This window comes from Meles meles, chromosome 7 (assembly GCF_922984935.1).
Source record: "Meles meles chromosome 7, mMelMel3.1 paternal haplotype, whole genome shotgun sequence".
NCBI lineage: Eukaryota > Metazoa > Chordata > Mammalia > Carnivora > Mustelidae > Meles > Meles meles.
This window is the reverse complement of record NC_060072.1, coordinates 6,020,975-6,032,070: the sequence shown is the minus strand read 5'-3', so window position 1 is coordinate 6,032,070 and position 11,096 is coordinate 6,020,975. Positions and strand designations below refer to the sequence as shown.

Genomic DNA, 11,096 nt, shown 5'->3' with positions numbered 1-11,096 from the left:
ACCCGTCTGTCCGTCCATCCGTCTACGCGGGGCTGCTCTTACTTTAGGTGAGATGAATGAGCCGGGCAAGCGGAATGATAGGAACTACAAACAGAGGACAAAGGACCGAGAACGGAAGGAAGGGAGAAAGCGAGGGAGCCTGCGTACACGGATCACACGACAGAGCAAACACGGGCAGCTGAGCCTGCGACTGCAGGGCGGCTGGGGGAGGGGCAGCAGGGGCCCCACATCCCAAGTGCTGGAGCAGCTGCCCTGACACTGGGAGGCCACAGTCACCCCAGGTCCCACACCCGATGCCAACGTGCGTGTGTCCTCCTCTTGCCCCAGTGGCACGGTCCACCATGTGCCCTGTGCCTTGGGAGCCGGGTGTAAGCAGGAAGAGGGCTGGGGACACACCAGAATGGGGGTGGGGGTGGCAGCAATGGCCTGAAACTCCCATGCGGGGAGTCTGTCTCCTCCTGTCATCCTGCACATCACCCTCGGGGGTGGGGGTGGGGGGCAGTTGGCCAGACAAAATTCCTCCGTTCAAGGTACTTGCCGGGCACTGTTTGGCACGGTGGGAATCGGGGCCCGGGATGGAGCAGCAGCCTGCCCTCGGGAAGCCTGTGTTGTAAGGGAGCTGGGAAGACAAGGCCAATGCTCTGGAAACACACACGAGAGAGTGAGGTCTGGGAAAGGGCAGAACTAGCGTAGCACGGGCAAGCAGACGGCCCCTGGGAGATCAAGGTCATGGAGAAGGTGACTTTAGAGAAGACTGCTCCTGGGGTAGGGGACTGGAGGACAAGGTCCTGGGGCAGGAGAAAGGGACACAGTGGGTTAGCAGGGGGAGCACCAGAGGGAGGGTGAGGACCCCAGCTTGTGCTCTGGGATGGGCGGGGCCGGTGAGCAGACCCCATGCTGCAGGGACCCCAGGCTCTGGGTGTGAGAGACTCTGGGTGCGCCTTGGGGGTGCTGCTGGATTCCTGCGAGTGGCGGGGGGGTCACATCTGACCACCAGGTTTTCAGGCTGAGCACCTGGAAGGGTAGGAAGGGCACAATGGGCAGGGCAGGGGTGCAGGGCTTACTCCTGCGAGCTAGAGGGGATGGGGGACCCCCCCGAGCCCAGAGGCCAAGAGAGCTCAGGCTGCCTCCTCTTCCTCCTGGGGGCTCGGCGGGGAGGTAGAAGCCTGGGGAAGCCCTCTCCCGACTACACCGGCTACACTGGCCGACCGCTCTGTTCACGTCTGTGTACCTACCTCCCAACCGCTCTTCAAGGTGATCAAAAAATTCTGCATTTCCAAGAATTTGTTCTGCTCAAGCCTGTGAAAGTAAGCCCCACCCCCTGACTTTCTCAATTTCTCAGAAGCATCGTCTGGTCCTTACTGGCTATGTTCCCAAGAACTGCAGCACAACAAACACCTTTTTGAAAGCACCCCACACCCCCCACTCCTGCAAACCCCTCTTGACCCTTCAGCCCAGCCTGGGCCGGTTCCCACCAGACCCACCAAGTGGGGTAGCACCATTTCCTTCAATCCATAGGTCAAAACATGTTTTGGTAGAACAATTATTAACTAATATCCTTACTATATACGAAGCATTCACACCGAGACTGAAACCAAACACACACCAGGGCCCGGGATAAATGGGTCAGGACCACAAACACAAGTCACGTGTGTGTGCACACGCACCCCCACAGACGCTGGGGGGAGGGGTTAGCCCCACAGCCAAAGGCACTGAGAGGTCTCCTCTGAACACCTGTGACAGCTGGGCCGTCAAACCGGGTACAGGAAAGCCCGGAAAGGGTGCCCAGGTCAGGCTGGGGATGGGGAAACAGCCAGGCCACGTGGGCTGCGCCCCACTCCCCCGGAGACGGAATGAGCCAGGCCCCAGCCTGGAGTAGGGCTAACCCAGGGCGGGGATTTCTTAGAGACTGATGTGGACTGCACTGTGTCCCCCCAAAATTCGTATGTCCAAGCCGTAATTCCCAGAGTGAGTGTGTTTGGAGGTGGGTCTTTAGGAGGTCCTTAAGGTTAGGAGAGGTGAGGCCCAGATTCCAGAGGGCTGGTGCCCTTGGGAGAGGAGAGGCTGCTGGAGGACAGAGGCGGCAGCCTTCCAGGAGCCGGGGCGAGAGACCTCTCCAGAAACCACCCCGATGCCACCTTGATCTTGGGACTTCGGGCCTCCAGCGGGGTGAGAAACTCCAGACGCTCTGCTGAGCGCCCCAGGACTACGTCACCTTGTCACATCTGCACCTTGGGCATGGAGGAGGCCACTGTGCGCGTCCTCACTTTCAACAAGGACACCCCGCCTGCCACCGCCCGGGCGACAACACGACACCCATCAGCCACTAGAAACAGGTGCATCCGTAGTTACGTCACAACTCAAATGTGCGCCCACGTTCTACCAGGAGCCCTGAGTTACCGGATTCGTTACAGAAGTTTTCATAAAAAAGGAAAAAATAGACGACACAATCTGCTGCGAGGGTTTATTACGTTTAGTCTACAAATTTGATCTTTTAAGAAAAATTCACAAAATACTCAGTTGAAACCACGTTTCTGGTTCATCAAATTTCAAATATATTTTACTGTGCTGAACAATATATTCTAATGCTGTCTAAAACACAGCCAAATTATTTGTCTTTATTCATTTATACACATTCTGTAATTTTTTGAAAACCAAGATTAAGATAAAAAATATTAACGAAACTACCCAGTTACAACTTCTCTTCTCTCATACACTGAAATCTTTTCCGTGGGTCTATCTTCGTCTTCGTTTTGAATTCTGTGAGCTCTCTGTTTGTAAACACTCTCAGGGGATTCTCACCTCCCAGGTCCCGTCGGTTCCAACAACACCTTGTGGAAAGACTGATTCCCTTGGTAATGCAGAAGCTTAGGTTTGTTAAAAGTACTCACTGAAAATTATTTTTTAATTTATAGATCATACAAAGTAAACATTTACAAAGGGACAGACGACTTTCGACATTATTTTGAAATCCCCTTAATATGCGTAAATATAAATGAAGCAATGTGTCAAATTAGACATTTTTGGTCTTTTGGTTTTATTCTTTGCTTCCTTCTGAAGGAAATGCGTGCTGTGAATTTCATTTCTGCAGGTCCCTGGAGCATCGGCGGCTCGTGGGGCTCTTAGCCCCTAGGTCACTCAGCACCGAGACCCTCGACCCCCCGACCCCCACAAGGAAGGCTCTGTCCTCGGAGTGGGGAGAAGCCCTGGTCTCCAGGCCCTCCGGCCGCTGGAACTAGATTCCACGAAAATCAAGCAAGGATACGTACGCCTCCGCCCCGCAGGAGGAAATGCACAACAGAAATTACGATAAAGCTTCTACTACATCAAAAACGAGAATTTCTCCAAAGAAACGCTAAAAATCAGTAATGCATATATACCAAGTGACAAAGTAGCCAAACACCCTGCTGGTCCCAGCTGCCATCTGCCATGTGGTCACTGGGTCAAGGGAGGAATTTCCCCGGTATCAGCCGAGGGGGTATTAGGAGCCATAGCGATCCTGCCGGGAGAGAACCGAGAGGAGGGCGGATTCGCACCGGGCGTCCTCGCAGGGAGCACACCACACGGCCTGGCTGGCTGGCTCGTGTTCCCCCATCCCGCCCCACGGGAACTGGAAGCTTCGTGGCCCGGGCTTCCTGAGCCTCAAGAACACCCTTCCCCCAGCCTCTGTGCGGTGGGCATCTGCGGCTCTGTGCTGTGGGGGGTTGGGGGAGTATCTGGGGGGTGAGCCCCAGTGGTGAGCCCCTGGGAGGCAGGTGTCAGGGGAGGGCGGGGGCGCACACTGGGGTCGGAACCCTGAAATTCGGGCTCAGCTGAGCCATCTCCCACGGAAGCCACTTGGCCTTGCACCTCTGCGTCTGCAGCCAGAAAATGAGGCTATGGAGGGTGCCCTAGACCACGGGGACGACCTTCCACAAGCTACAGATGTCACCTGCTTCGAAGGACTGGCGGGGCTCAGCGGACCTCAGGGACATGAAAGATCCTGGGGATTCTGACCCACGGTGGTAAGAGCAGTGAGAAGAGCAGGCGGCTCGGGGCTGAGGGGACGTTCCCTGTGGGGCCGTCCCCACACCCCCCACCCTGGGAAGCCCCTCCAGAGGCACCAGAGCCACATCCATTAGGTGCTGCTGCCCCTGGTCAGGTTTCTATGTTAATAATAGCATCCAGGGGGGCGCCTGGGGGGCTCAGTGGGTTAAGCGTCTGCCTTTGGCTTGGGTCATGATCTCAGGGTGCTGGGATCGAGCCCTACATCGGGCTCTCTGCTCCGCGCGGAGTCTGCTTCTCCCTCTGCCCCTCCCCCCTGCTTGGGCACACAGGTGCACTCTCTCTGTGTCAAATAAATAAAATCTTAAAAAAAAAAACCCCTAGGAAATGCTTGTAACAAAACATCACAGAGAGTGTCAAATCATATATACAATATAATCCTGTTTGAATTTTAAAAGGATATGGATAGGAATCTGAAACTAACATGAAATATACTAAAGCATTAACAGAAGTTTTCGACAGGAGGGGCGATTAACAGGTCATTTTGATTTCCTTCTTACTATTTCTCTGTCCCAATATAGGAAAGAAGTAGGCCAGGATCACGACAACCCCTGTAACCGTTCCCCTAGGGTCACCGACTAGAAATTGTAAACAAGAATACAACCACGATAGCCTGCGTCACTCTGTAGCATGCATCAGTCAAGACTATGGAATCGAATCTGCCGGCAGTTGAAGTGATCCAAGTCTCACTTCCGAAGCTCTGAGCCACCAGCCCGCTCCACTCCCGTCACCCCAGCGTCACCCACCTGAATGGAAGTCATGACTCCGTTAGCAAAGACCGAGAGCTTCCCAGCAACGGACCTCACTCCCTGCTTGAACTGGGCCATGTCGGGTGCCGTGGGCAGCACGTTAGCGAGGCTGTAGTTTCCTGCGCGCAGAGCAGATCCCACCGTCACTCCACAGCTGCGACAGACAGCACGGCCACTGCCCGGGGCCCTCGATGACCTCAGGGAACGTGGGGTCCCCTCCCCTCCCACTGCCCACAAGCAGCGGCTGTGGTTATGGGCGAGGAAGCCTGCGCTGGGGTCAGGACTTGGTGCCAGCCTCACCACGAACCAGCTAGAAGACGCCACGTGAGAGGAGATGCAGTGCTGGGCCTCGCGGCCAACTGGGGTTCGAGGCTGGCCCTGCCACTTTAAAACTGTGTGTCTGCGGAGAGCTTCCTCACCTCTCCGGGTTCCTGGTCTCCCGCGGGTGCTCAACACCAGATGCAACGGGTAAGTACCGGTAAAGGGCACATGGGCAGACATCTCTACTGTGCACGTGCTCAGCATCCCTTCCCCCTCTTTCTGTGCAAGCTCCCTCCCTTCTTCCGGGGAGCCCCCAGGACTCCCGTCAGAGGGGTGGGCATGGGACCCAGGCCTGGCCGATCAGAGCCTTCCTGGGCCTGGTGTGTCTTCAAGGGAGAGGAGCTGTCTGCTTGCTCCAGGGTCACGGGTGGGGCCAAGGCCCTGCTGCAGCTGCCAGTCCCCTCCCTCACCAAGCGTGGGGGTGGGGGTAGGAAGCGTGCTGCAGGACAGGAGGAAGGAGGGTCCCCAGGAAGGCGAGCCAGAGGCTAAGTGTCTCCCTGAGGCTGTTCTGAGACTCTGAGCTGGAGCCCCACTCGCTGGGTAGAGCCAGATGCCTGCCTTCCTCCCCGAGACCGCCGCGGCTGGGTTTCGCAGCGTCCACGTTGGGTGCCCGACACAAGCAGCAGCCTGTTTCCACCAACGCAGGTGTTATCATGGTAGGGGGTGCGAACCCCAAGCTGACCAGCAGGCTCTCGTGGTGCACCTTTGTCACGGAGGTGTCACGACGAGCGAGAGGGGCTCGGGGGCCCCAACCCTGCAGGTCCTCTGGGGAGCCACGCCCGGCGGCCCCCACACCGCCCACGTGCACCCACCTGCCCCTTCAGCAACAGAAGCCTGTCCCCTGCCCAAGAACACAGGAGGGACGAGTGTATCCTTCTGCATGGACGCCGCCTGGAAGGGACACTGTGTTAACCCACAGCACGGCTCGTGTGTCCACCATGCAGGGAGGGGGCCTCTGCCCAGCTGCTGGATCTCGGGCTCAAATCCCAGCCCAGCCACCAAAGATGGTCTTTAGAGCAAACAAGGAGCCAGTTTGAGATCCTGAGAGCACAGGGCCAGGGTCCCAGCCGTGACATCACCGGGCGAGGCGCCCAGGGCTGGGTGGGTCTGGAGCAGGGGTCGGCAGTGGGGACAGCAAGAGCACTACCGCCTACAGTTTCCAACTGGAGAAATGTGTGAGGAGGCAGGCGCAGCTAAGGCAGCCGGCTCTGGGCCATGACCCCTCCCTGACCACGTGCAGCCCGCAGGGGCCCTGGCATGACACCAGTTTCCCAGCATCGCTCCCCCCTTCCCCTTCCCCAGTTCTAGCCCCGCAACAAGGTGTGTCCAGGTGACAGAGTTCTGGTGTTAAGCTGAAGTGCCTTACAGGCTTGGGGCCTGCCCTTCCCCTGCCGTCTTCCTCCTTCCCGCTGCCGGGATGCAGGTGTGATGCTGGGGCTTGAGCAGCTATAACTGGCGTGAGGTGAAGTACAAAGTGGAGGTCATGAGCAATAAGGAGGAAAAGGGCCTGGCTCCGTGGCATCTGGGAACATCGTGCACATCCCGAACTGTCCGCCAGAACCACACGTAGGAGAGAAACAAACTCGGGTCTGAATTAGCCTCTGTTAACGCGCACCTTCCTTCCTTCCTTAAACCTCACTAACGAGCTAAGCCCCCGGGAACGGGAACGGAAGCGGCCTGCTAACCCCCAGGGCAGCTCCCCGGCAAGGAGGCGCGTTCCCACCCTCCGCCCTTGGCCCTGGGCTCGACTGGAGGTCTGCTGTGGGTGTGAAGCCTCCTTCCTCCGCGGGCGTCTGGGTGCCGTGTCCCCGCCGAGGGCTGCGGCACAGGCTGTGTGCTCGGCTGCATGCGGGGCTCCAGGAAATGACAGCCGGAGCTGCTTCCTCAGGAAGAGGCTCCCCGACCTGGGGTCTAGGTCAGGTGCCCCATCTCCCGGCTATCCATTCCCACAGTGGCCCCAGGGGGCTTCGTGTTAAGGACATCAACAAAGACCGTCTTTCGTCTTTCACAGAGCTCACTGCCTCCAGAGGAAGGCAGAAATCAATTGACAACAATAGGAAGAGAGCGTGACCCGTCTTGGCGTCTCTGCTGCACGAGCCTAAGCCCGTGGCGGGGGAGGGGATGCGTCTGAGTGTCCCCAGGAGGCTTCTGGACCAACTGGCTGTTGGGGTGGGGGGGGAGTTGCTGGGAAAGAGAGAAACAAAGGATGACTCACTCCCAGGATTCTGGCTCGAGCCACCCGGAAGACAGCAAGAGGGGAAGAGGCCCTGGAGGGTCCTGGCCCGGCGGAGGCCATCAGCGTGGAGGCTCCGCGTCGGTCCAGAAGGCCGGGGACATCAGCGAACGCTTGCCCGTGCCCACTGTGGGTCGGCAGAGGTCTGCCCGGCACAGCCGCTCGAGATGCAGGCCTGTGGGTGGTTCTCGACACAAGCTTCCAGAAGCCTCAGAGCAGAGCAGGCGCAGGCATGCACCGGCTCTCACAGCTCGGGCAGGAAGGGCAGCCCGTTGCTGCTGCCCGGTGCCAGCCCCGGGACCTCACAGCAGCCGCAAAGTCTGTTCCTGGCTGTGCTGGAACCACGGGGGGGCCGGGGGCTGTGCCCCAGAGCACTCACAGGCTCCGCAGACCCCGGGGGCTTTCTCTGCGCCAGGCGTGCAGAGACGAGGTCAGACAGGTCCTGTCCCTGGTGGACTCCGGCCACGGAGGGGGAGAGGGTCCTCGGAGGGCCTGGCTCCGGGGAGAGCACAGGGCGGTGCACACCACTCCGGGAAGGGCAGACGAGAGCCGGGCACCGGCCGGCGCTGGGTGGCGGAGCTGTATGCCAGCCAGGGGCAGGACTGGACACCCCTGTGACCAGGGTGAACTCTGAAAACCCAGAGGGAGGTGGGAGAAGAGGGTGCGGGGCGGGGACGGGCGGGAGGGCGGCTCCGCAGGGCAGGAGCGGGCGGAGCGCAGGGCAGTTCCCGGCTCCTCAAACAGGGAAGCTGCAGTGGAACATCATGTACCCATTTCCCTGGAACAGAGACGAACGGAGAGAATGGAGAGAATGGAGGTCCGCGGTGACCGGACTGCCGAGTTCCAGAAGGAACAGAAGCGCCGCAGGGGCGCCGCAGACGTCACCGACACTCCGGTCTGCGACCCAATCTGGGCTGCCAAGGCCACCACACATCCGCGACACAGGACAAACACGGTCACCCACGGACCAGACAGAGCCACCGGTGCTCGGAGAGCTGCAGGCCCCGAAGAGGCCGCACGCCCAGGCTCGGGCTTGAGTGAGGAGGAAGGGGGAGGTGGCCGAGGCGCCCGAGGGGGACAGGAGCAAACACACGGGAACCCGAAGGGCGCACAGAGCCAGCGTGGAAGAACCACCCCAGGGGACAGGCTTCTGCCTGGAGCCACTTCTGCTCCCAAAGGGGCCTCTGTTGTCCTTCCGCGCCCTTGGGGGCCGCCTCGCAAGTCGGCGCGGTTGATGGCAGTCCCACGTCCCCCAGCTGACCCTGCTCTGGGGTGTGACCACGGGGACCAACGCTGGGCCAGACGGGCTGTGGGTGCGCACAGCTGTTTCTCATCTGGCCCTTTCAAGACCCTGAAAGCGAAACGCCCTCAGTCAACGTCAGGACTCCCGGGTTAACCACATCCCCAGGAAGCATTTTACTCCACCAGGTGGCCTTTCAGACCCGGACCTGTTCCCCCCACCACTAAGAAGTTCTAAAGGTTTATCAGGATCTACTCGACGACACTGATGTGTCACAGACGGGAAAGCTTCCAACATAAGCAACACAGAACAGTCTCTTAAACCAGCTTTCGCTGTTTGCTGAAGCACACTCCAAACAAGAAGTAAATATTTAATAAGAGCTGTTCGATGCCCTTGCATTTGGGGCAGTTCCTGAAGGCAACTTTTAAGACAGGCTTGATCTAAGAGCCACAGTGAGGGTGACCAGGGTCGGAGCCGTGGGCTCGGACGGAGGAGAGAGGGCAGAGGGCGGGGGGGCTGGGGAGGGGAGGAGGCACCCTCCATGGGCCTGCCAGGGGGCACCCTCACCTTGACCGTGAGTTCCCAGGGACGGAGTCTGTCTGGGACCCACAAAAGGCCCAAACAATTAAAGGACCTTTGTTCTCTGAAAGGGGACAGGAAAGTAAACATAGGCTGACCACAATTTTCCTTCAACAATTGGAAAGGCTGTTTTCATCTGATCTCCAAATATTTTTTTTTGCCCCCTAACAAACAATGTTTCAGGGCAAAACTTCCAACAACCTGAATTACAAAAACACACACAGCTGGGCGGGGGGCGATGTTCAACAGGTCGGGTTCTCTGGGCTGATCGACCCCCGCCATGGCTGTGAGGTGACCCCGCACTGGCCCACGGTGGGGGGCCGTTAGTGGGGCTGCGGAGAGCCTCCCCTCCCGGAGGGCACAGGGCCAGCACCCCTCTGCTGGGGCAGGTCGAGAAGGAAGTTGCCCTGACAAGAGGCCAGGACGCTGAGAGCCTTGAGGTGAGAACAGGTCCGGGAGCCACCCCTGCCCCCACCCGGACTCAGTACAGCAAACAGCTCAGGAAGGGGCCTGACGGAGAGCCCCCGCCCCACCGTGTGAGCGGAGGTGCAGCATCGAGCACCCCCACCCGCCCTGGGGTCAGCGGACTCTCCAGGCTGGGAAGCTCCTTCCCACAGCAGCCGGCAGCCTGGCATGCTCACCGTGCTCCGAGGGCCGCGGGAGCCTCTGACATCCCCACACTCCGTCTCTGAAGGTCCCAGGCACTGGGGTCTGCCCTACGACCTTCTCTCTTGAGGCCGTTTCTCACTGGACTCAGAAAACAGCTGTTGCTGGTGGCTGCCCTTGCTGGTCGGCTGTGGCCGTGGCCAGCTCCTCCAGGGCCGGGACGAGGGAGTGCAGGTGTCCCGGGCCTGGGAGATCCCCTCCCCCTGGGCTCCCCTGCTGAGCGAGTTCCCGAAATGACCCCAGAGGACACTGCTCCTTGACCCTTAGCTGTGGCACAGGAGGGACACACAGTCTTCTCCTAGCCCTGCGGCCTGGCTGAGGCTTGGGGCGGGATCCAACACGGCTCAAGGACCCAGAGGTACAAGTGGAGAGTGGCACGGCTCTGGGCGTCCATGGTGGGCCCGGACTCTGAGGGGCGCTCCCTGCGGCTCCCAGACTCTCTCAAAGGGGTCTGGAACCTAAGAGGGATGGGGGAGACAGCAAGTTCCTCCCCACCTGCCCGTTCCCAAGGCCACATTCTGCCTTCCCTGGAAGACGGAGCCTGGTGCAGTCCCCTTTCTATCTGCTTCTGCCTCCCTCGGGCCCCGCACCAGACCCCCACGTGACTGAAGCCTCAGTGTCACCTTGTGAGGGACATACTACCCAGCCAGTTCGCAGAGGAGAATCGGAGGCTACAAGTGCCATGAAAGGCTCAAGGTCTCAGGCAGGGAGTGGCCAGTGACGCTAGGAGCCCAGGGCTGTCCCCCTGCAAGGCCGCGACACCACACATCAGACCCCACATTCCCACTGGACCAGGAGACACTGTTTTAGGAAGACCTGCCGGGCAACCTAGGGGACGCTGGTGAAATGCTATGCCCCGGTTTCCTGACACACAAAGCCTAGAATAACAGTCATTTCTGCTTTAACTCACCGAGGAGGAAAAGCATCATATAACAGTTGCTGATAATCTTGGAAAAGTACAAAGTTTGGGGCGCCTGGGTGGTCCAGTCATTAAGCATCTGCCTTCAGACTCAAGTCACGACCCCAGGGTCCTGGCATCGAGCCCTGAATTGGGCTCCCTGCTTGGTGGGAAGCCTGCTTCTCCCTCTACCACTACCCCCTGCTTGTGTTCCCTCTCCTGCTGTCTCTCTCCTCTCGGTCAAATAAATAAAATCCTTAAAAAAAGAAAGAGAGAAAGACAAGTACGAAGTTCTGCGCAAGGAAACGGCATTGGTGCCGTGGACACAGCGGCCACCAAGCTTGTGAGCCAACCACCCCCCGCCCC

The 11,096-nt window shown here is 59.0% G+C and overlaps 1 protein-coding gene across 1 annotated transcript in view; it reads right to left on the bottom strand.

Annotated features, from left to right (window-relative positions):
• Window positions 1-2,450: 2,450 nt before the first annotated feature.
• ARFGAP3 (ADP ribosylation factor GTPase activating protein 3) overlaps window positions 2,451-11,096 on the bottom strand; it is a 47,457-nt gene continuing 38,811 nt past the window's right edge. Inside the window, exons 15-16 of the mRNA XM_046011326.1 lie at window positions 4,791-4,912; window positions 2,451-3,499 (exon numbers count right to left, since the gene is read on the bottom strand). Of these exons, the coding sequence (XP_045867282.1) occupies window positions 3,482-3,499; window positions 4,791-4,912 (140 nt within the window). The 3' untranslated portion in view covers window positions 2,451-3,481. The remainder of the gene's footprint in view (window positions 3,500-4,790; window positions 4,913-11,096) is intronic.